Here is a 24,606-nt window from a genome sequence, read left to right on the forward strand (position 1 = left end):
GATAAAAAGTCTGATAAGAACTTGTAGAAAATACAAGTCTTTGTCTTATATCCATCTGAAAATACTTGCACAGGTGCCTGGGTGTGCTTAATGAATAGATTAGACTGGCCCTGTTCTGCTAGAAAAACTGAGCACTGACTTGATTTCTGATGAAAATAGGTTTGGCTCTATATAGGCCTACGTTACAGTAGGATGGTACAATTATTATTGTGTATAATACTATGGTGTTACATGGTTATATCCACATGTTTTTCAGAATGGACCATAAAAAGTAGGCATAACGTCGGCACATGTAGCTCCTCCAGGCTGCAGCAGGGAAGAGCGCGCACAGCGTGGCGTTTCCATGGAAACACCCTGCATAGCAACGGGAAGGCGTCTTCAAAGTGAACCCGTAACAACCCTAACAGAGTCAGAAGTGTAGCTAGCTAATGTTGCTCGGTGAATAGTTACATTTTAGTTTATCTAACGGTAGTCCTTAAACGTGTTAACGTTTTAGTTTGTATCATGTGCACAAATATGAGAGCCCTGGAGCTGAAAACCGAAGGGTTTACGGTGAAGTCAACAATGAAGAACTCAGTGGTAAGTTTGAGTCATCATATCTAAAGATGTGTAGCTAGCTAACTAGTTACTAGCTTTAGCCATAACTAACGTTAGCTAACCCTTGTTCTAATTGTTATAATGTTGTTGCTCGCTAGCTTAGTTAACTAGCTAGCCAGTTGACAAAATACTCTAACTAGATTGCATAAAGACACAATACCAGCATCAGCAAATCAATGACTTCTCGTGACGATGCCATTTTGGCATAGGGGAAAGTATATTTGACATAGCTTGTTAACTATACAGTAATAGTCTAAATTAACTGATTCATCTACTACGTAGCTAACGTCACATTTGCTAGTATGATCGGCTGAAACAATTGCGCCAAAAGTTCAGCATTGTGATTGTGTTGTGCTTTGTCATGCATAGTCATACACACAGTAGCCCCACGCCCTCTGCCATCAGTATGGAACGCCGTTTTGGTCTTTGTGTGTCAAAAAAGATACATGTCAAATAACACTATTTGAAGTGTCAAATAATACTATTTGACGTATTAAGCTTGTTGACCAATCAGGACCTGAACATGACTCACGTCACGTCAATTTATTACGTAATTATTACACATTGATTACACGATTACTCGTATTTCATATGTCACAATGATTCACCGATACCTACGCTATGATGCTGATCATGTTTTGTCTCGCGCACTTCCCCAAGTTATGTTCTTCCCCAAAAAAGACAATCTGTTTCAGCAACTATAGTTAGCTGGCTAACTATCTAGCTATGTGTCATTATCTAAAATACCCCTAATTTATACGACAGTTCCTATTTGATTAATGGTGGTCGGACCCACCTATGTGAAGCTAGCCACAATAAGGGTTAGCCACTATAGTAGAATTTGCGGTTCGCCTTCAAAATAGAGTCTAATTGGAAGTGATGCAAATGAATACAAATAGTGCAATCATGCCATAATGGAATAGATCATGCTAAATGAGGTTGTAATATTATTATATAAATTCAACAAAAGACAATAATTTGCTCATTTGACAAAAATATGTTAATCACACTGGATGTTTTAGACTTTGTTGGAATACTTATTTCACTGTACAGCCTTACCTATGGATTGTGGATCAATGACATGGTGTATCTGTCACGTTCTGACCTTAGTTCTTTTGTTATTTTATTTATTTTACCTTTATTTAACCAGGTAGGCAAGTTGAGAACAAGTTCTCATTTACAATTGCGACCTGGCCAAGATAAAGCAAAGCAGTTCGACAGATACAACGACACAGAGTTACACATGGAGTAAAACAAACATACAGTCAATAATACAGTATAAACAAGTCTATATACAATGTGAGCAAATGAGGTGAGAAGGGAGGTAAAGGCAAAAAAGGCCATGGTGGCAAAGTAAATACAATATAGCAAGTAAAACACTGGAATGGTAGTTTTGCAATGGAAGAATGTGCAAAGTAGAAATAAAAATAATGGGGTGCAAAGGAGCAAAATAAATAAATAAATAAAAATTAAATACAGTTGGGAAAGAGGTAGTTGTTTGGGCTAAATTATAGGTGGGCTATGTACAGGTGCAGTAATCTGTGAGCTGCTCTGACAGTTGGTGCTTAAAGCTAGTGAGGGAGATAAGTGTTTCCAGTTTCAGAGATTTTTGTAGTTCATTCCAGTCATTGGCAGCAGAGAACTGGAAGGAGAGGCGGCCAAAGAAAGAATTGGTTTTGGGGGTGACTAGAGAGATATACCTGCTGGAGCGTGTGCTACAGGTGGGAGATGCTATGGTGACCAGCGAGCTGAGATAAGGGGATACTTTACCTAGCAGGGTCTTGTAGATGACATGGAGCCAGTGGGTTTGGCGACGAGTATGAAGCGAGGGCCAGCCAACGAGAGCGTACAGGTCGCAATGGTGGGTAGTATATGGGGCTTTGGTGACAAAACGGATTGCACTGTGATAGACTGCATCCAATTTGTTGAGTAGGGTATTGGAGGCTATTTTGTAAATGACATCGCCAAAGTCGAGGATTGGTAGGATGGTCAGTTTTACAAGGGTATGTTTGGCAGCATGAGTGAAGGATGCTTTGTTGCGAAATAGGAAGCCAATTCTAGATTTAACTTTGGATTGGAGATGTTTGATATGGGTCTGGAAGGAGAGTTTACAGTCTAACCAGACACCTAAGTATTTGTAGTTGTCCACGTATTCTAAGTCAGAGCCGTCCAGAGTAGTGATGTTGGACAGGCGGGCAGGTGCAGGTAGCGATCGGTTGAAGAGCATGCATTTAGTTTTACTTGTATTTAAGAGCAATTGGAGGCCACGGAAGGAGAGTTGTATGGCATTGAAGCTTGCCTGGAGGGTTGTTAACACAGTGTCCAAAGAAGGGCCGGAAGTATATAGAATGGTGTCGTCTGCATAGAGGTGGATCAGAGACTCACCAGCAGCAAGAGCGACATCATTGATGTATACAGAGAAGAGAGTCGGTCCAAGAATTGAACCCTGTGGCACCCCCATAGAAACTGCCAGAGGTCCAGACAACATACCCTCCGATTTGACACACTGAACTCTATCAGAGAAGTAGTTGGTGAACCAGGCGAGGCAATCATTTGAGAAACCAAGGCTGTCGAGTCTGCCGATGAGGATGTGGTGATTGACAGAGTCGAAAGCCTTGGCCAGATCAATGAATACGGCTGCACAGTAATGTTTCTTATCGATGGCGGTTAAGATATCGTTTAGGACCTTGAGCGTGGCTGAGGTGCACCCATATGTTATGTCTTTGTTATAGTATGGTCAGGGCGTGAGTTGGGTGGGTTGTCTATGTTCCTTTTTCTATGTGGTGTTTTTGTGTTTGGACTGGTATGGCTCTCAATCAGAGGCAGGTGTCGTTAGTTGTCTCTGATTGAGAATCATACTTAGGTAGCCTTTTCCCACCTGTGTTTCATGGGTGATAATTTTCCGTTTCAGTGTTTGCACCATTCGGGACTGTTTCGGTTTTCATTTTGTTTCTCTTGTTCTTTTTGTATTCTGTATTCATTCTCATTAAATTACATTATGGATACATACCACGCTGCATTTTGGTCCTCCGATCCTTCCTACTACTCCTCCTCAGAAGAGGAGGAGGAAAGCCGTTACAGTATCAGTCTACTCAGTGACACCCAGAGAACATTAGCATTGTAGCTCTTATTGCGGGTCTCTGAAACCACTGTGAATTGAACCACATTTATTGTACCAGTCAACCTACTATGTGTAAAAACAATACGACCTGGATGTTTTAGAGTCTGATAACTCTGAGGAGGACTTTGGGAAAAAAGCACTGGGGTACTGAGTAGAGTAGACAAATACCCCATTTCATTGATCCCCAATCCTTAGGTAAGGCTGTATAGTGCAATATACATATCAATAGGCACAATATGCTGACTGGGGATATGTTTTCCCACAGTCCCACAAAAAGAGCTACTACGACAATAATATTGGTCTCCCGAGTGGCGAAGCGGTCTAAGGCACTGCATCTCAGTGCAAAAGGCGTCACTATAGTACCTGGTTCCAATCCAGGCTGTATCTTAACCAGCCGTGATTGGGATTCCCATAGGACGGCGCACAATTGGCCCAGCGTCGTCTGGGTTTGGCCAGAATAGGCCGTCACTGTAAATAAGAATTTGTTGTTAACTGACTTGCCTAATTAAATAAAGGTTACATTTAAAAAAAAATATATATATATATATATATATAAACAAAACATGTGTATGTACTGAACCTTGTTTCTGGTGACTTTTTAAAAAGGAAAAAACTAAAATAAACCATTATTAACCAAACTATTACAGATAGCTGTAACGGTTCTCTTGTGGTGAAGGAGAGTCGGACCAAAATGCAGCGTGTAGATTGCGATCCATCCAAACGTAACACGAATACACACAAAACACTACAAAACAATAAACATAACGAAAACCGAAACAGCCTATACTTGTGTCAACTAACACAGCAACAGGAACAAGGACAATCACCCACACCAAACTCAAAGAATATGGCTGCCTAAATATGGTTCCCAATCAGAGACAACGATAAACACCTGCCTCTGATTGAGAACCACTTCAGACAGCCATAGACTTATCTAGAACACCCCACTAGCTACAATCCCCCATATATACACACCACATACAAAAACCCATGCCACACCCTGCCCTGACCAAATAAATAAAGATAAACACAAAATACTTCGACCAGGGCGTGACAATAGCAAGCATTACAACACTCCACATAATGCTGTAGACTAGTACAGACTAAATATGCAAAAATGTTTAGCCCTTAGCCCAATTAAAGGAAATCAGTCTGTACATTTTAAGCCATTTTGTGTCCCATCCGGATTGGCGGTTGTGCTCACTTGGCCTTAGTCCTCGCTCCTCCTCATCTTCTCCTTTTATCTACTCCTCTTTCTTCTCCTTCTCTCAGCTCTCCTCTCTCCTTTCAGCTCCCCTCCTGGCTCTCTCCTTTCCTCTGTTCCACTCTGGCTCTCTCCTTTCCTCTGTTCCACTCTGCTCTGCTCTGACTAAAAGTATTTAGTCAGCCACCAATTGTGCAAGTTCTCCCACTTAAAAAGATGAGAGAGGCCTGTAATTTTCATCATAGGTACACTTCAACTATGACAGACAAAATGAGAAAAACAAATATTTTTAATGAATTTATTTGCAAATTATGGTGGAAAATAAGTATTTGGTCACCTACAAACAAGCAAGATTTCTGGCTCTCACAGACCTGTAACTTCTTCTTTAAGAGGCTTCTCTGTCCTCCACTCGTTACCTGTATTAATGGCACCTGTTTGAACTTGTTATCAGTATAAAAGACACCTGTCCACAACCTCAAACAGTCACACTCCAAACTCCACTATGGCCAAGACCAAAGAGCTGTCAAAGGACACCAGAAACGAAATTGTAGACCTGCACCAGGCTGGGAAGACTGAATCTGCAATAGGTAAGCAGCTTGGTTTGAAGAAATCAACTGTGGGAGCAATTATTAGGAAATGGAAGACATACAAGACCACTGATAATCTCCCACGATCTGGGGCTCCACGCAAGATCTCACCCCGTGGGGTCAAAATGATCACAAGAACGGTGAGCAAAAATCCCAGAACCACACGGGGGTCCTAGTGAATGACCTGCAGAGAGCTGGGACCAAAGTAACAAAGCCTACCATCAGTAACACACTACGCTGCCAGGGACTCAAATGCTGCAGTGCCAGATGTGTCCCCCTGCTTAAGCCAGTACATGTCCAGGCCCGTCTGAAGTTTGCTAGAGAGTATTTGGATGATCCAGAAGAAGATTGGGAGAATGTCATATGGTCAGATGAAACCAAAATAGCACTTTTTGGTAAAAACTCAACTCATTGTGTTTGGAGAACAAAGAATGCTAAGTTGCATCCAAAGAACACCATACCTACTGTGAAGCATGGGGGTGGAAACATCATGCTTTGGGACTGTTTTTCTGCAAAGGGACCAGGACGACTGATCCGTGTAAAGGAAAGAATGAATGGGGCCATGTATCGTGAGATTTTGAGTGAAATCCTCCTTCCATCAGCAAGGGCATTGAAGAAGAAACGTGGCTGGGTCTTTCAGCATGACAATGATCCCAAACACACCGCCCGGGCAACGAAGGAGTGGCTTCGTAAGAAGCATTTCAAGGTCCTGGAGTGGCCTAGCCAGTCTCCAGATCTCAACCCCATAGAAAATCTTTGGAGGGAGTTGAAAGTCCGTGTTGCCCAGCAACAGCCCCAAAACATCACTGCTCTAGAGGAGATCTGCATGGAGGAATGGGCCAAAATACCAGCAACAGTGTGTGAAAACCTTGTGAAGACTTACAGAAAACGTTTGACCTCTGTCATTGCCAACAAAGGGTATATAACAAAGTATTGAGATAAACTTTTGTTATTGACCAAATACTTATTTTCCACCATCATTTGCAAATAAATTCATAAAAAATCCTACAATGTGATTTTCTGGATTTGTTTTTCTCATTTTGTCTGTCATAGTTAAAGTGTACCTATGATGAAAATTACAGGCCTCTCTCATCTTTTTAAGTGGGATAAACTTGCACAATTGGTGGCTAACTAAATACTTTTTTGCCCCACTGTATGTCACTAATGTGCATTGTGAACAGATAATGAAGCTCCATGTAATCAACCTATTTTTGACACAATTGGCTGGAAAGCCTCAATGCTTCCGGAAGCTTTGTTTCCCCATCACTTAGTGCCATCAGAAAGTTGATTTAGTAGCATACAATATATTGTACAATCTGTGTGTCTCACTTATTTTTATTGGCCCTGGACGACTGTCAAGACCACAGCCTGGTTTCCTAAAAGCATCTCAAGGCTAAGTTCATCCACTCATTTTGGTCATTTGTGAGGCATAAAAAAAACTATTCTGATAATGTCTCCTGTCATGTAGGCCTAAAGGACGTAGAATTGCATGAAATGCATTTATAAAATGCATAAAAATGCTTCTGCTGAACTGTATGCCACTAGGCAAATCTGATGATAGAATAACGTTATTATAACTCAAAACATCTTCCTCAGCTATGGGCGTAATGCAAGGCATTATCGCTGGGATATGAGGTAACAACAGGGCCTGGCCTATGTTAAAAATGTTTAAAACGCCTCCTGAGTGGAGCAGCGGTCTTAGGCACTGCGTCTCAGTGTTGTGGCGTCACTACAGCCTGAGGTTCAATCCCAGGCTGTGTCACAACCAGCCATGTTCGGGAGCGAGTTGGTGTTAAGAAGTGTGGCTTGGCGGGTCATGTTTCAACGACGCATGACTCGATCTTTGCCTCTCCCGAGCCCGTTGGGGAGTTGCAGCGATGAGACAAAAAGTGTTTGTTAGGCGTTAAGCCTGTGTTAAAAGATGCTTAGAATTATTAAGGACATTTTCACATACGAAATTTGGTTTCCTGGAGTGTTTGTGAGAATTCTACAGACAAGGTTTCGCTTTCACAAGACCTGACAATAACAGGGTGAGATAAGCAAGATGCACAGTTAGCGAGCTAGTTTTTTGACAACGGGCAAAAAAAGTTATACACTTGCCGTGTCACAATAGCTGGTACTCGGGTCCTGGATCTTAGATCCACTACTCATGCAGGTCCAGGATTTATTTCAGACAGGGTTTGTTTGCGTTTCACACATCCTTTATAGTGGATCAGGGTACCAAATGCTCAAGGATCCGGATCATAAGGGGATATATGAAAGCGCACTAAAATAATTGTGTTTGGGAAATAAAGATAGACATAGTTTTACTAAAAAGGTAGTGGTAATATTTCATTCAGTACAGAACATTTGTAGGCGGTTAACTTACCTGTAGCTGAACTTAACCCGGGTTTGGGGTAAGTTGTGCCAAGAGGCCACTTCTTTTTAGACAAGCTGTGTTTTCAAAACTGTAATGATTACATGAACTCTGATTATGTCCAGGCATACACAACATTTTGAAATATATGTAGATATCTTTGTTAGAAAGAATACTATATTTCCCTTAACTGAGCGGATGCTGAATGGCTCAACTTATCTCACACCCCCCTAAGCTATTAAGAAATAGAGGAAGAGGCAGCCTATTCAGTGTGGGATTCTAAATAAAAGAGGGCAATCAGCTTAAGCTTCCCGTTCTTCCCTACACACGCATGGTTGCTGGCTGCGGAGGTGACTCGATAGCTGTGGTGCGTGCATGCTAAGCAATAATTAACTTGCAATATGTGCAATGTAAATGTCCTGCTGACTTCACTAAGGGTGAATATCATATGATCCAAACAGAGCTATGGTTTATTTCCATCAGTATAAATGTCTCACCTCACTATGGTAATTATGAAAGTTTGACCACTTAGCAACATCAACATTGTTTTGTGTGCCCATAAGAATGATGAGTTACTATGGTAGGTACATTAGCATATTGAAATGTAAAACTTCTCTTATCACTTCATCATTTGCTCAACTAAAGCCAGGGACCGTTGTGAATAGATACTAGGCCTACATGCCTTACTAATAAATCAACCTGGACTCAGGGGTAGTAAAATTGTCCATTTAAATCCTGAAAAATGAATTAAATACAAAATAATGATGTTTTATTGCCACATACACCAGATAGGTGCAGTGAAATGTGTGGTTTAAAAGTATGATATGTTACGTTTAGTATGGTATGTATTCATTTGTGGATGTCCATCATCCATTTTGTGTGATATGTTACAAATTAGAATTTGCATATGTGACTAATTGCAATTTGTACAATATGTTACGAATTTGCAAAACTTTTATGTTACGAATTACAATTTGCTGTGGCTAACGTTAGCTAGGTGGCTAATGCGAACGTTAGCTAGGCTAGGGATTAGGATTAGGAGTTAGTTTAAAGGGCTACGGTTAGGTTTAGGGGAAGGGTTGCAAAGAAGCCAAAAAGTAGTAAGTATTTGCAAAGTTGCTAATTAGCTAAAATGCTCAAGTTGGCCATGATGAGATTCAAACACGTAATCCTTGGGTTGCTAGACGTTCACATTATAGGTCTACCCATCCACCCCGACCAACCAGCCTACTTTTGTTTTTGCCTTAAGTAACCTTCTGTCTTATGAACCATACCAAACGTAACATATCATACTAATTTGAGTGTCCCAGATTTACATTCACTATGTTACGTCTGGTCTATGAAACCACGCTGAATAAATAGGCATAGCCTAAGTGCCGAATGCCAAAATATGCAACAAACAATGTTGGCCTACTGTATAAATAATCTACTGTTGCATTTTAGGCCTAAAGCCTAGGCCTTTTTACAAAACACTGAGAGGGCTGTTTGTCAAAATGTCCCACTATAACCTACTTCCTGGCTCAGAAGATGGGTTTACTTGACCAATCAATAGGACACGTCAATTAGGACTGATGGGCTCTGATATCTATTACATTCTCCTGATCCATCTTCATCTAAAATGGACAGGAGTGGTCTAGGGGAGCCAGACTGTCTTTGGAAATTACTCATTCAGTAGTTTAACTCAAAGTCTATGAGGTCTAGCCTATCACCTCTGGGGATACTCGATGGCCATGCCTTGCTACCTTGTGTTTGTGCTCAAATAGAGATGGAGAGTAAGGTACAAGCTGACAGACACTGCTTGTAATGCCAGCTATTAGCTTGATACAGAAGGCTGGTTAAATAAATAAATAAGAAAGAGTTTGAAAGGGTCGACGTGAGGCTGTCAGTGAGGTGCAGCACCTGTTCTGCATCCTTAAATACAGGTACTTCTTCACTGTGCTTTACCTGCATTTTCTGCACTGGATGAAGACATTTCAGAAGCGCGCGTGTGCACACACACACACACACACACCAGGCAATGTAACAACAAAAAGGCAAAATACTTGCCTCTTTTTGAAAGAGAACTCTTTTAATGGACTAAATCTGAATGACAGTCAGAAAATGTGTCCAGCAAGTGCCTTTTCTACCTTTTCTCTTCCTCTCATTCTTCCTCTTACTCATTTGAGGGTCAATATCCAGGCTGGTGATTAATAATAATAATGACCTCTACACCAGGTGGTATCAGAGGAAGGCTGTAAAAAATGTAAAATACTCCAGCCAACAAAGTCATAGACTATTCTCTTTGCTACCGCACGGTAAGCGCTACCGGTGCACCAAATCTAGAACCAACAGGAGTGGTCCCTGAACAGTTTCTACCCCCAAGCCATAAGACTGCTAAATAGTTAACAAAAGACCCCCCTTTGCACTAACTCTTTTCATTCACTCATCACATGTGCTGTTGCTACTGCTTATTATCTATCCCGTTACCTAGTCACTTTACACCTACCCATATGTACATTCACCTCTGAAGGTAAATAATGTACTTACATTCAGTAATTTTGCTCTGAGTTGTCATCCTGAGTGTCCCAGAGATAAAAATGTAGCATAGTTTTTTAAAATCTATTTTTATATACAAATGTATATATGAGAGTGGGAGTGTTTACACACTGGGAGTGTGTAAACTTACATTTTGTATTACCATATCATTTTTGTATGTTCTCTATAGTTATGTACTTCAAAATATATCAATTTACCAATTCGGCACATTTGGGCAGACTTGATCAAATATATTGTGCAGTATTGCAATGCTTCACAAGATCAATCTGAAACGTTAAATCTAAATTGCGCCTAGACTCCTATATTATATTATGGGCTTTCTCTTGCATTTCAAAGATGGACATTTTTTTTTTTTAAACGCCTGTTTTTTTTGTTTGTATTATCTTTTACCAGATCTAATGTGTTATATTCTCCTACATTCATTTCAAATTTCCACAAACTCCACATTTTGCATATCCTTGCTTCAGGTCCTGAGCTACAGGCAGTTAGATTGGGTTATGTCATTTTAGGCGAAAATTTTAAAAAAGGGTCAGATTTATCCCTTTAAATGAGTGGATTTGGCTATTTCATCTACATAATATTAATTATGAGATTTCTGTTGTTTGAATTTGGCGCCCTGCAATTTCACTGGCTGTTGGCGAGGTGGGACGCTCATGTCCCGAACGATCCCAGAGAGGTCAAAGTGTACTGTTAGCTAGCTATCTAGCGTTAGCTGGTCGGCTACCTAGCTAACATTACGTGTATGATCTGTGTAGTAATATTATTCATATCTCAGAGCCATTTGCATTGCTAGTTTTGCCTAATGTTAGCAGATTCATGCAGGGTAGTAACGTTATGAGTTGGGATAATGGTTCATTATTTAGCAAGCTAGGTACATGTCTAAACAAAAGACTCCACTATGCAAGTAGCTATTTCAATAGAATGTTTACGATGTCACAGCGACAACTGTCGATAGACGTAGCTGGTAAATTCGCTCTGGCTATCTACTCTGATTTCGCACTCTTGTCTGAGTGTGCCAGAGTGCAGAATAACTGATGAATTTACGAACGCTCAACACCAGTTGAATATGGCAGGTAAACGTTGGCAAAAAAAGCATTGCCAGCAGCACAGTTGCAGTCACCAACGCTCTGGATAAAATAAAAACAGCCTAACCCCAAAAATTGTTGCCAGCAGCTCAGTTGCAATGACAAACGCTCTGGATAACATAAAAACAGCTTAACCAGCTAAAATGGTCAGAGTGAGCTGTTCTCTCATTTATGTCTGGAAGTAGCTAGCAAGCTAGCTTGGGTGCTTGACTGCTGTTGTTAGATCAGAATGCTCGGATCAACCCTACTTTCTGGCCAAAAGCTCTGAATTTACGAACGACCAATCTGACAACACTCTGAGTTTACGAACGCCCAGAGCACACTGGCACTCCAGATTAAATGTACAAACACACCCATAGTATAACCCAGCCTTTAGTCTTGAAATCTTTTGTTGTTTAGTACATAGCTTCACAAGTGAATCCTTAAAGGGAGGGTTGGGGCTAAAGCTTAAAAGGGTGTGAACAACACTGAATGGTTGTAGACAAAGAAGAGCTCTCCAGGAGGTACCAAAACATTCAAGATCCATTTTCTCAAAAGTGAGGTTACAACTTTCAAAGTAGAATTACTTTCCCATTGTTCCTCAACTATAGTGTATGATATACCATTTTCTGGATATACAATTTTCTAGCTCTGAGTTTCTACTTTTATCCAATGTAAAAAACACATTTTCAAATTTTGCTACATAAGACCAAATCGAGCCGGTCGGTCACATACGTATGCTGGTCAGCAATAAATAGCAACATGTGATTATCAGACTTTTTTCCCTCCTCTACTGATTTTCTCAAAACTCAGTGGTGCAGCAGTAAGTCATTGGCTTAAATATCCTATAGTACGTTGGATTGCCAGGTTTGTCTCTTACATCATGCTTTAAACTTTTTCCTTCAAGTTTACTTGTTTTCTAAAACTGAATCTATGGCATCATTTAGGATGCTTTAGACAAAAACGTATATGATACTAAATAAAACAAATTATTTGAACAGTGCAGAAACCACATAAAACTATTTTCTAAATAGTGTGCCTGTAACGTGATTTGACCTTTCACCCTCAATGTTCTAAAGTTGCCTACTCTATCTGCTAAGCTACTGGTCAGGTGTATTTTTGTATACAAAATCCTAACTAGTAGTATAAGTATGGTATCTAGTAGAGGTAACCTTTTGAAAGCAGCTTAATCGAAGAAAGCACCGGAACCACGGCAAAATCAGTAGGATCTTGCATTTTGCAACAAACGGTTTGAAAAAGCAAGTGATTAACAAAACTTTTGACGTTATTGATGACGTACTTCTGTTAAAGTGATACACGCATCAACACACTGCTTTGAAGTTAGCTGCTTACGATTTCGACTCATGCCTCGGAGCTCCAGTATCATATGTTTCATCACGAGTGCCACTGACTCACCCAATGATGAAGTTAGCATGAATTTGCGTAGCTCAGACTTCTCACTGCACCGGTGATGGTCTCAAGATAGGCCTGAGCTACTTTGAAAAACAGTGCTGTTCGTTCAAGTTTGTTTTTGCTTCTACTGACAAATTACTCTTCTCAGCAGTAGGCTTTTCGCTTTCTAAATATTTTTCCTGCGATTGTATTTTGGAACTTGCGAAAGGCCTTTAACTATTCACTGACAGCGCAAAGAGAAATAGAATCCATAGAACAAAAGTGCCCATTCAAGCCAGAACTGACAGCCATTTTGAGCATACCCATGAGTTTACCAGTCAAATTACCAGGGTGAGGTTCCAAAACCCTTCCCAGCAAGCACATTTGGTTCCTTGGAAGTTGTGGGAAGCCATAAGTTTTCTGACCGTTAAAACGTAACGTTTTTTTTTAAACGTTCTGAGAACGGAAGTGAACATTTTGCCTGTTTTGGGAATGTTCATTTTTAGGTTGCAGGGAGGTTCTGATAATGTTTTTCTTTGGTTCCCTGAAAGTTTTATTAATGTTCTGAGCACAGAAATTATAGGTTATTTGAAGGTAATTAAATAATGTTCTGAGAACACGTTTCAATAAGACTTTTTATAAAACTAGCTTAGGTTAACTGGTTTGAACTCCAAGCACAGATAGGACATGTCATGACGTGACTACCGTTAATGTTATTAACTTCTTATGGCTGCCATCCCGGGATAATTGTCATCAACAACCGCTGAATTGCATAGCGCCACATTCAAATAATATTACTATAAATATTTATATTCATGAAATCACAAGTGCAATATAGCGAAACACAGCTTAGCCTTTTGTTAATCCACCTGTCGTGTCAGATTTTGAAAATATGCTTTACAGCGACAGCAATCCAAGCGTTTGTGTAAGTTTATCGATCGCTCGACAAAACATTATGTACACCTAGCATCAAGTAGCTTGGTCACGAAAATCAGAAAAGCAATCAAATTAATCGTTTACCTTTGATGATCTTCGGATGTTTTCACTCACGAGACTCCCAGGTACACAATAAATGTTCCTTTTGTTCCATAGATTATTTTTATATTCAAAATATCCCCATTTGTTTGGCGCGTTATGTTCAGAAATCCACAGGAAAGAGCGGTCACGACAACGCAGACAAATTCCAAATAGTATCTGTAATGTCCACAAAAACATGTCAAACGTTTTTTATAATCAATCCTCAGGTTGTTTTTAAAATATATAATTGATAATATATCAACTGCAACTGTCTTTTTCAGTCAGAGAGGGAAAAGCAATGGCTGCCCAAACTCTGTTACGCATACAAAACGCTGCTGGCACCCGGCCATACAATGATGCGATGTTATCTTTCTCGCTCATTTTTCAAAATAAAAGCCTGAAACTATGTCTAAAGACTGTTGAGACCTTGAGGAAGCGATAGGAAAAGTAATCTGGTTTATATCCCTTTAAATGGAGCAAAGGCAGGCTATGGAACATGGAGTTTTCAAAATAGAAGCCACTTCCTGGTTTGATTTTCCTCAGGGTTTCGCCTTTTAAACCATTTGTCAGCCGTGTAGCCACCGCTCCATGCTGTCTGGTCTCATTTAAATTCTAACCATTTCCAACGTGTGGATGGTTCTCACGTTCTCTGGTCTGATATGTTAATTCTTCAGGGTACAGCTAGGACCACTTTACACATCGGCAGCAACCCGGCATGTTTTTTTTTAAACCCCGTTTTTCTCCCCAATTTCATGGTATCCAATTGGTAGTAGTTAGTCTTGTTTCATCGCTGCAACTCCCCGTACGGACTCGAAGGTCGAGAGCCATGCGTCCTCCGAAACACAATCCAACCAAGCCGCACTGCTTTTTTGACACAATGCCCATCCAACCCGGAAGGCAGCCACACCAATGTGTCGGAGGAAACACTGTACACCTGGCGACCTGGTCAGTGTGCACTGCGCCCGGCCCGCCACAGGAGTCACTAGTGCGCGATGAGACAAGGATATCCCTTGTGGAATTTCTTTCCTTAATGCGATTGAGCCAATCAGTTGTGTTGTGGAAAGGCAGGGGGTATACAGAAGATAGCCCTGGTAGAAGACCAAGTCCATATTATGGCAAGAACAGCTCAAATAAGCAAAGAGAAACAACAGTCCATCATTACTTTAAGACATGAAGGTCAGTCAATATGGAAAATAGCGTAGTCGCAAAAACCATCAAGCGCTATGATGAAACTGGCTCTCATGAGGACCGCCACAGAAATAGAAGACCCAGAGTTACATCTGCTGCAGAGGATAAGTTCATTAGTGTTAACAGCCTCAGAAATTGCAGCCTAAATAAATACTTCAGAGTTCAAGTAACAGACACATCTCAACATCAACTGTTCAGGGGAGACTGTGTGTATCAGGCCTTCATGGTCAAATTGCTGCCAAGAAACCACTATTAAATGACACCAATAACAAGAAGAGACTTACTTGGGCCAAGAAACACAAGCAATGGACATTAGACCGGTGGAAATTTGTCCTTTGGTCTGGAGTCCAAATTAAATATGTTTGGTTCCAACCACCGTGTCTTTGTGTGCCGCTGTAGGTGAACGGATGATCGCCACGTGTATTTCCCACCGTAAAACATAGAGGAGGAGGTGTTATGGTGTGGGGGTTCTTTGCTGGTGACACTGTTGGTGATTTATTTAGAAATCAAGGCACACTTAACCAGCGTGGCTAGCTACCACAGCATTCTGCAGCGATACACAATCCCATCTGGTGGGACTATCATTTGTTTTTCAACAGGACAATGACCCAACACACCTCCAGGCTGTGTGAGAGCTATTTGACCAAGAAGGAGAGTGATGGAGTGCTGCATCAGATGACCTGACCTCCACAATCACCCGACCTCAACCAAATTTAGATGGTTTGGGATGAGTCGGACCACAGAGTGAAGGAAAAGCAGCCAACAAGTGCTCAGCATATGTGGGAACTCCTTCAAGACTGTTGGAAAAGCATTCCAGGTGAAGCTGATTGATAGAATGCCAAAGCTGTCTTCAAGGCAAAGGGATGGCTGTTTGAAGAATCTCAAATATAAAATATATTTTGATTTGTTTAGCAATTGTTTGGTTACTACATGATTCCATATGTGTTATTTCATAGTTTTGATTTCTTCACTATTATTCAATAATGTAGAATAATACTAATGTTTTCTTGTGGTTTTTATGGAACTTTTTCTAAATGATCTGAGAACTGGACTTTAAATTGAACCATGAGGAAACCTGCAGAAAGCGTTATGCTTTCTGGAATTACTGGAATTCCCACAGAAGAACTTTGTTTCTCAACGTTCTCTGAACGTTCTGAGAACATGACTTTAAAAATAACCATTAAGAAACCTGCATAAAACGGTATGCTGAAGTACTGACATTTCCACATTTCCACTCTGAACAATTTGAAGCCATTACTTTAAATAGAACCATGAGGAAACCAGTAGAAACGTTATGGGATGGTTGCATTCAATATAACCATAGGACAACCTCGCTCTCACCAAGCTCTCAGAAACATGGTTCACAGAACGTTATATGCTAGCTGTGTTCTATTGGTTATATTTCTATGGCTGCAACGCAACATGCTGTTCGATATTTGGCGTGTGTGCTGCCCAAGCTCAGTTTTGAGACATGAGTAATTATATAATTTTGGAAACATTATTTCACTTTCTTCTTCCAGCCGCTATGATTCCACCTGGAAAGAAAAAAACACTTCAGTTTTCTCAAACTTGCCATTGGCTCAACCATTGGGTCAATTTACCCTGTGGCCATTGGCTCAACTTAACCCAAGGCAAACATTTAGACTATATTAGACACTACAAGGATGCACTTTCATGCTAGGTTTAGGGCCTCATATTGAATAGAGATATTCATATATAGAGACCCCAACTGATGTATAGAATATTCTCAAAATGATCTACTTTGGTTTACATACAAGCATCATGAAACCTCTAACAAAATTAATTAATTAGTGAAAATCTGAAATAGAAAAAATCAGAACATGCTTACCAGTTTTTTCATGCAGTTTCTTCCTTCACAGTCTCCATGAAATTATTACCTCTTCCTAAGTATTTGGCCAAATGTTTCATTTTGTGTATGGTTTCCTAGAAACAAGGGAGTCTCAACTTACCCCCTTTTCTCAACTTACCCCAATCTCCCCTATTGTAGGGAACATTGGGAACAGAAGCTCAATAAAATATGAATACTACTGTATTTAAAAAAATATTCTACTCTGCCACGAAAAAAATATGCTGGTTCAGTTTGATCACACAGAAGTTGCTCAAACCTTTGTTGTCAGTCTCAGGCTGGTTGGCGGTGAGTACATTCAGAAGCTGATTCATACATAATAAACAAGGCCATTCTCAGATGGCTCACATATTATTCTGAGATGTTTTTAATATAAAAGGAGAAACCAAGTTTGTTTTTCCACTACAACAACATAGTGTTACTGTCTGTGAGGCTGCGCCTGGAGCTCTTTGTCTGTCTTATGGCTTCAATGCTATTCAGCAAGGCTACACTTCCTTTTTCTCCCTAGCAATTATTCTCAAACCACCGCTCTACATTCCTGTGATTCCTTAGTAGGCCGATGGAATAACTGTAGGCAACAAGGGCTCCGCTTGAGTCAGTGACAATGTGCCTGTGAGATAGAGAATCTGACTAGTAGTCGACGTGTCTTCGCAAGCAGTTGAAGTAAACTTGAAAAACAATCTAGCTTGTGAACAAAACAATGTCTCAATTTAGTAGACTTTTGAGTAAATTAGACCAACTTTTATGTCTGTGCGCAGCACTTCTAAAATGAATCTTCAGCACTTCAATCAGAGGGCGCACAGTTCCTCAGCCAGGCAGTGTTGATGCGCATCGCACGAAGTAGAATAAATATTATAGGATTCGTAGTTCTTTGTGTGATTAGCAACCAGGTATAAAACAAAACGACAGAAACACTTTGAAAACAGCTACTGCAACATTTATTTAGCTATAAATGTGCTCATACTTGGCTTCTAACTCTATTTTCATTCACAAATGCCAGTGAAATGCTTCCACTGTGGCTCCCTAACCACCCGTCAAAGTGGCTGGTGAAATAGACATCTTACCCATCAATGCCAAATGTCTACCATTTGTCGGGTGTGTATTTTAGGCCCTGATCAGAGCCATAATTGACTTCCTCCCTCGCTGTAGGTCATAAACAAATCTCCCCTCAAGAACCCTCAGGAAGTCCCATTTCAAACCCTTAAATATTAAATATCTCTCAAGCTCAAGCGTAGGCTATCAGCTGCTGGAGGTTTGTTGGTATGTTGCTACTGCTCTTTCCCCTGTTGGTCACTGACATATCGCTCCACTAGAGAGAGAGCTGCACAGAAAGAGCAGTGCTTTGTAAATAAAGGCAAGGCCATTTGGAGCCCTAAAAGGAATGGGCTTGGAACATAGGCTTATTATAAAGTAAAGTATTTGTGGCAATAGAAACTGAATCAATACCCAGGCTTAATACCATCCCTTTTCTCTGTGATTCCTTCTTGGGAATGGGTGACCAAGACCTCCCTCCCTAACACACACACACACACACACACACACACACACACACACACACACACACACACACACACACACACACACACACACACACACACACACACACACACACACACACACACACACACACACACACACACACACACACACAAATACTCCTCAAAAGGTCAAGGCTCCTTGTAGCACATTTCACCTGAGTGATCAAATCAATACCTGAGCCCTGGTAGAACTACATGTGTTCCTCCGACCTTTTGTATGGCATGGGCCTGTAGTTTGCTGTGGTGAGCACTGATAGAGTGCTGTACGGACCTCATTTACCGCTTCGCCTCCAGGATTAGCATTGAGCTGCCTGCCCGACCAGACAGTCCGCTCTGCTCCCTCCTGGGAAAAGAGATGGAGACTCGACAGTACTGACGTGACCTCCATTTCTCATTCCTCCCCCATATCATCATTACTCTCTTAAGCAGGTGCCTCTGATGTCTAGGCTACTCTTCCTCTCTCTAGTCGTTCCTCTCTATTTTTTCTCCCTCCGTCTCTCTCACTCTCTCTTCTTGTCGCTCCAAACACATTTCCCTGACAAGGGAGCTCATAATTTGCTCTGCGTGATAAATAAATAGGTCTATCCTGTGTGGGTGGTGGCGATGGGGGGTTGGAGTGCAGGAAGCCGAGCGAGCCCGATGGATGTCATGGTCCTCACTCTGGGCCCCCGTCCGCCACTCCGTTCCGATCCATCATCCCCGCCGCGCCACTCCGCTAACGTCTCCTGAGCCGCTGGAGCAATGGCTGCCACCAGGCTGTGACATGGAGTGCAGTCTAATGCTGCATCCCTCCGGCATCTCTCTCCCCCCTCGGCCAGACTCGCCTCATCTTATTAACTCTTGAAATCCATTCCGGTAACTGCTTGTCATTAATCAATCAATCAAATGTATTGCCCTTGCCTTAACGGTTGCACCTGAAGCTGGGCTTGCAACACGGCTATCCTCACCATAAGGCGATAGTTATCCTGTTTATTACGAGTACAGCGACTGCAATTAAATGGCATGGCGTTAATGTTACTACTTAGCTTTTTTTGGCTGGTGGAGGTCCTGTAGAACCATGTCCAGATAAAGCGTCCGCTGTGAAAAAGTTTAATGAAAAAGGTAGAGGGAGGAAAAAAATGAATGTTTGGCAGGTAGCCAAGTATCAACAAACAGCACAGCAGCATGGAGACAAGTCTGGATGTTGTGACTTTGTGGCTGTGGTAACTGCCGTTGGACAGAGAACTGGGTCATGGTAAGTAACGTGTTATTGGCAATTGGTGCCCGGAGGCCTGCATCCTCTTAACGCAGACTAGTGCGCAGGCTAGATCAATCACTGGGTCCTTGGCCGGACACCGGCTGACTTAAAAATGTTATCGCTTGCGTTATTCTGCTGACATTTCTCTTCATGTTAGCTTCCTTCTCAAATTTGAAAAAGCAACATTAAACCATGAATTCGTTTAAAAAAAAAATAGCTAGACTATCTCGACGCACACGTACAGTATACACACACACACTCCCTTTTAGGCCTCCATGATATGGCTGTATTTGTACCTCAGCGCTTTGTAGCTCCAGTGGACTTAATCACCAATAGCTCCTTTCACAGGAAATAGGCATTTCAAAATTAATAGATAGCTTGGCTTCTGAAGTATGAGATTGCTGAAATCGCCTTCACCTTTTCCTCCGGTGCACAAAGACTGTCTGGCAGCTGCAGCCGGTAGTGGGAAATGTTTGCCATAGCCACTCCATATGACCTGATGAGGAACCATAGTCATTGCTATTGTTATAATTTTTTTTTGGAGCTTGGTCTCGGTTCACAATTATGATTGCCCCATTTGTTATCCTCCTTGAAGACCTGCTTGAATTTTTATTAGGTGGCTTTAATGGAGGACGTTTATTGCCACTGCAAAACATAATTTCTCCTTGGAAGTGAATTATCTTGTAAGGAAATACAGAGGACATCTATAAACAATATCCGGTCGACAAAGCCAGGTGGAGGCTGTAAGCCTATCACTTTCACAGAATGTCCCTCCATTCCCAAGAGCCATTCTCCATTAACAATGAGTGTGCGGTGTAAAAGATTAAGAATGTGAATAGGCTTGTTGTAACAGATGATCTCCTCTCTTCACATAGTGGTGTCATTGAGGCTAAGTAGTTTGATGAAGTAGTATGATGAGCCAGGTTGTCTGAATTGAGTGGTCCTTGTAAGCTGAATACTCTGCTAATAATAGCATACAATGCAATTAGGCTAGTTTATTCACCAATTAAAATAGGGAGTTGATGATATGTTGTGTGTCGAATCTCTGTGATTTAGCCCATCCTCTTTTGACATTATTTACATAGCCTAATATGCTGGATGTCCAACTCCACAACATCATAAAATATTAATTCAAGATGTATTTTCTAAAGATTTAGGCTACTTCATCAAAATAAATATTTCTGGTAAAGTAAAGTTAGAATCACGTAATATATCCTAGCCTGAGGCCTAGCGATTGTTTGATTGTTGTATTCTGAGCAAATAGCTGGTAATGATGATATCTCTTTGTCAATGATGGTTAGTGAAACAGAATCGATAAACCTGTGTCCATCACTCACGAGATAACATGACTTATTTAAACCTGTTGGGCTTAGTATTGGGAGAACATCAAAATGACTTATGACTTGGTCACTCGATTATCTGTCAGTTACCAGACACTGCAAAGTGTCCACACTTCTCTGTTTTCCTGAAGGAAAGAAGAAAAAGGTTGAAATCAAAATGAAATGTGACACTGTAATGCATCTTGTCTGGATAAAGAAAAGTACATCATTGAATGCATCAATTGAAATTCAATGGATATCGGTCAAGCATTCAAAAGAACACTCGGTACAAATCAACCATCGCCCCTCATCTCAACTCCCGTAAGAATCACTGCCCTTGCCTAGAGGAGAAGCAGCCCACCTCAGCAATCTAATCTAAGGGGGTAAGGCATGTGTCATGCACTGCACTCTCAGGGCATGCGTGGCAGATCGCATACTGAATACGTCAACATAATGAAATCCAGGGATAGAAAATCAATGTATCTGACACTGTTGTCACAATCCAATATGGCCAATGAAGGCATTTGTTCATCAAGCTGTTTTGAAAATCTTTTTAAAAAAATCGCAAAGCAATAATGTTGATCTGACCTTTTGAATTTAGCTGACTCGCATTAGCCTAAAATGAATTGTCCCTAATCCCTCAAGGACAGGAGCAAATATATTATATTGAAAGCAATCGTTGTTTTACAGCTTTGTTGATTACTTTTGTGCTTCACAAGGGAAGCAAAGCTGTCTCTTTCGTTTGTATTGTTTTGTTTTATGATTTGCAGGTGACATACACCCCAAGTAAAATATACTTGAAAGCCTCCATGAGCTTGCATGAGCGCCACTGCAATTCCACAGAGGATTATGCCATTAACTGCCTGCCTGACATCCAGCTGAGTCAAAGTGCTCCAAGTCAAAGTTACGCTTGCAACTGACAGGGAACTGAAGACACCGAAGGCAGGGAAACAGGCAGATGTACCCAGGCACTATCAAGAAGATCACATTCACTCTGCTTCAGCCACCAACTGTCATTGTTGGGGAAACACCAAACAAATTCCACTAACGAGAGTTTGATCAGTGCACGGCAGGAGGACGGTCGACCCGCTCATGACACCTGTTCTCACTCTCAGGACGGAGAAGAACAAAGTGAACGGAAGGAGAGACGGAGGGAAAGCAATATAACCTTTGGCCTCTTCCCCAAAACACACTTGGGCTTGTCGGTCCAACTCTGGATGTCTTTTTGAAGGCAATCTTCCTTTGACTTCAGCTTATAGCCTAACAGTTCAACACTGTGACTTAACTTTCCACTTCTCATTCCGACACCATTGCTTGGCAATTTCTACTGTACGTTTTTGGCCTCTTTTATAATCGTCTGCTGATGTGTTGGCCTACTATGCCAAAGAGTGTGACAGCCAGGGTAATAGTGAGCTGGACATTAGGCGCCTGCAGGTTGCTGAGGTCTGCTATTCAGGCACAGTAAATTACCTCAGATTCGTCTTAGCACTTGTAAGGCCAAAATTGTTTTACAGTAGCACAACAGCTAGGGAAGTGGAGAAAAAAAACAGTGCAACGTTTGCCTCGATGCCAGCTCTGAACTCTTGAGTGACATAGAAATTGAAGCCACAGGGGAGGCTGACGCTGCTAATTCTTTGAGCGTGATTGATGTCTGTTAGCAGGGATTTGGGATTGAAGATGTGGCCCAGGAGGCCTTGTGTACAATATAATAGCAGAGACACCCGTTTCATTGTTGTAGTGTCGTCTGCACTCTGAACGCAGCACCACCACAGTGAGGGGATGGGGGGCTGCCGAACAACCTCCCCCAACCTCTACAGGAATCAGATGACTTTCAGCAGTGCACGCCTCTTTCCCGCCTCGTGTGAATAAATCAGTGCAGAGCAGGGGGAGGTCGGCCCTAAAGAGCCTGTTCTGCCTCGGCCTGATTTGTTTGTTGATCCTGCGTATGCCTCCCGCAGCTAGCATCCTGAAACCAGCATACCTGAAAGACCTGAAGCTCCATTTGAGATATGAGCTGAGGAGAAGTTGCCTGTTTTGAAGGCATTGCGGGGAGGAAAGTGTTTTCTCCTTTTGCTCAGAGGCTCACATTTGCTAATCCAGAGACTGGACTATCATTCAAGGCATTATCCCTGCGGGGAGACTCAGTGGCTGACCTAATTTTCATGGATCTCGCTGCTGGTTGTTGCAGCTCCAGTTACAAGCCCTCTTTCAGATTTGTTGAGCAAACAACTTTTAGGACATTAAGCAAAATTTCATATTCAATCTTTTGGGTTTAGCTTAAAGCAGTCCATAGAGACTGCTATGTAAAGGGTAACATCCTAGTTAATATATTTAAAGGTCACGCTCCCGACAACGCAGTGTATCTCTGTACATACTGTGTCTCTTCTGTTAGCAGATCTCCCCAGCGTCATCCTTTGATGAATGGCTTGCTTTTGATTCAATTCTCTAGCTGGACTAATATTATGACTGCCATTATAAATTCCAGACATTGGAGAGATCCAAAAGTCAGTTTCCACTATTCTCATGTGCCATAATTAACATACTGGGCCAAGATAGGGGATATTGTTGAACAATCCCCTATTAGGGATTAAATATGGAGATATGCTAGAGCAGTGGTTCCCAAACGGTGGAGCAGTGGTTCCCCAACTGTGGGGTGGGGGGCCAGGGTCCTCCCCAATTTAAAATATATTTACAGTACCAGTCAAAAGTTTGGACACCTACTCATTCCAGGGCTTTCCTTTATTTTTACTATTTTCTCATCCAAACTATGAAATAACACATGGATTCATGTAGTTGCCAAAAAAGTGTTCAAATCTAAATATATTTTACAAAACAAAATATGAGATTCTTCAAAGTAGCCATCCTTTGTCTTGATGACAGCTTTGCGCACTCTTGGCATTCTCTCAGCTTCATGAGGTAGTCACCTGGAATGCATTTCAATTAACAGGTGTGCCTTGTTAAAAGTTAATTTGTGGAATTTCTTTCCTTCTTAATGCGTTTGAGCCAGTCAGTTATGTTGTGACAAGGTAGGGGTGGTATACAGAAGATAGCCCTATTTGGTAGAAGACCAAGTCCATATTATGGCAAGAACAGCTCAAATAAGGAAAGAGAAATGACAATCCATCATTACTTTAAGACATGAAGGTCAGTCAATCCGGAAAATTTCAAGAACTTTGAAAGCTTCTTCAAGTCCAGTCACAAAAACTATCAAGCGCAATGATGAAACTGACTCTCATGAGGAACGCCACAGGAATGGAAGACCCAGAGTTACCTCTGCTGCAGTGGATAAGTTCATTAGAGTTACCAGCCGCAGAAATTGCAGCCCAAATAAATGCTTCACAGAGTTCAAGTAACAGACACATCTCAACATCAACTGTTCAGAGTGTACTGCGTGAGTCAGGCCTTCATGGTCGAATTGAAACCATTACTAAAGGACACCCATAATAAGAAGAGACTTGCTTGGGACAAAAAAACATGAGCATTGGACATTAAACCTGTAGAAATCTGTCATGTGATGAGTCCAAATTTGAGATTTTTGGTTCCAACCGCTGTGTCTTTGTGAGACACAGAGTAGTTGAACGGAT

General features: G+C 41.3%; 1 protein-coding gene across 1 annotated transcript in view; it reads left to right on the top strand.

Annotated features, from left to right (window-relative positions):
• Positions 1-354: 354 nt before the first annotated feature.
• Positions 355-24,606, top strand: part of pacrg (PARK2 co-regulated) — a 239,738-nt gene continuing 215,486 nt past the window's right edge. The window contains exon 1 of the mRNA XM_024429738.2: positions 355-579. Coding sequence (XP_024285506.2) covers positions 505-579 — 75 coding nt within the window. The 5' untranslated portion in view covers positions 355-504. The remainder of the gene's footprint in view (positions 580-24,606) is intronic.

Source organism: Oncorhynchus tshawytscha, linkage group LG08, assembly GCF_018296145.1.
Source record: "Oncorhynchus tshawytscha isolate Ot180627B linkage group LG08, Otsh_v2.0, whole genome shotgun sequence".
Lineage (NCBI taxonomy): Eukaryota > Metazoa > Chordata > Actinopteri > Salmoniformes > Salmonidae > Oncorhynchus > Oncorhynchus tshawytscha.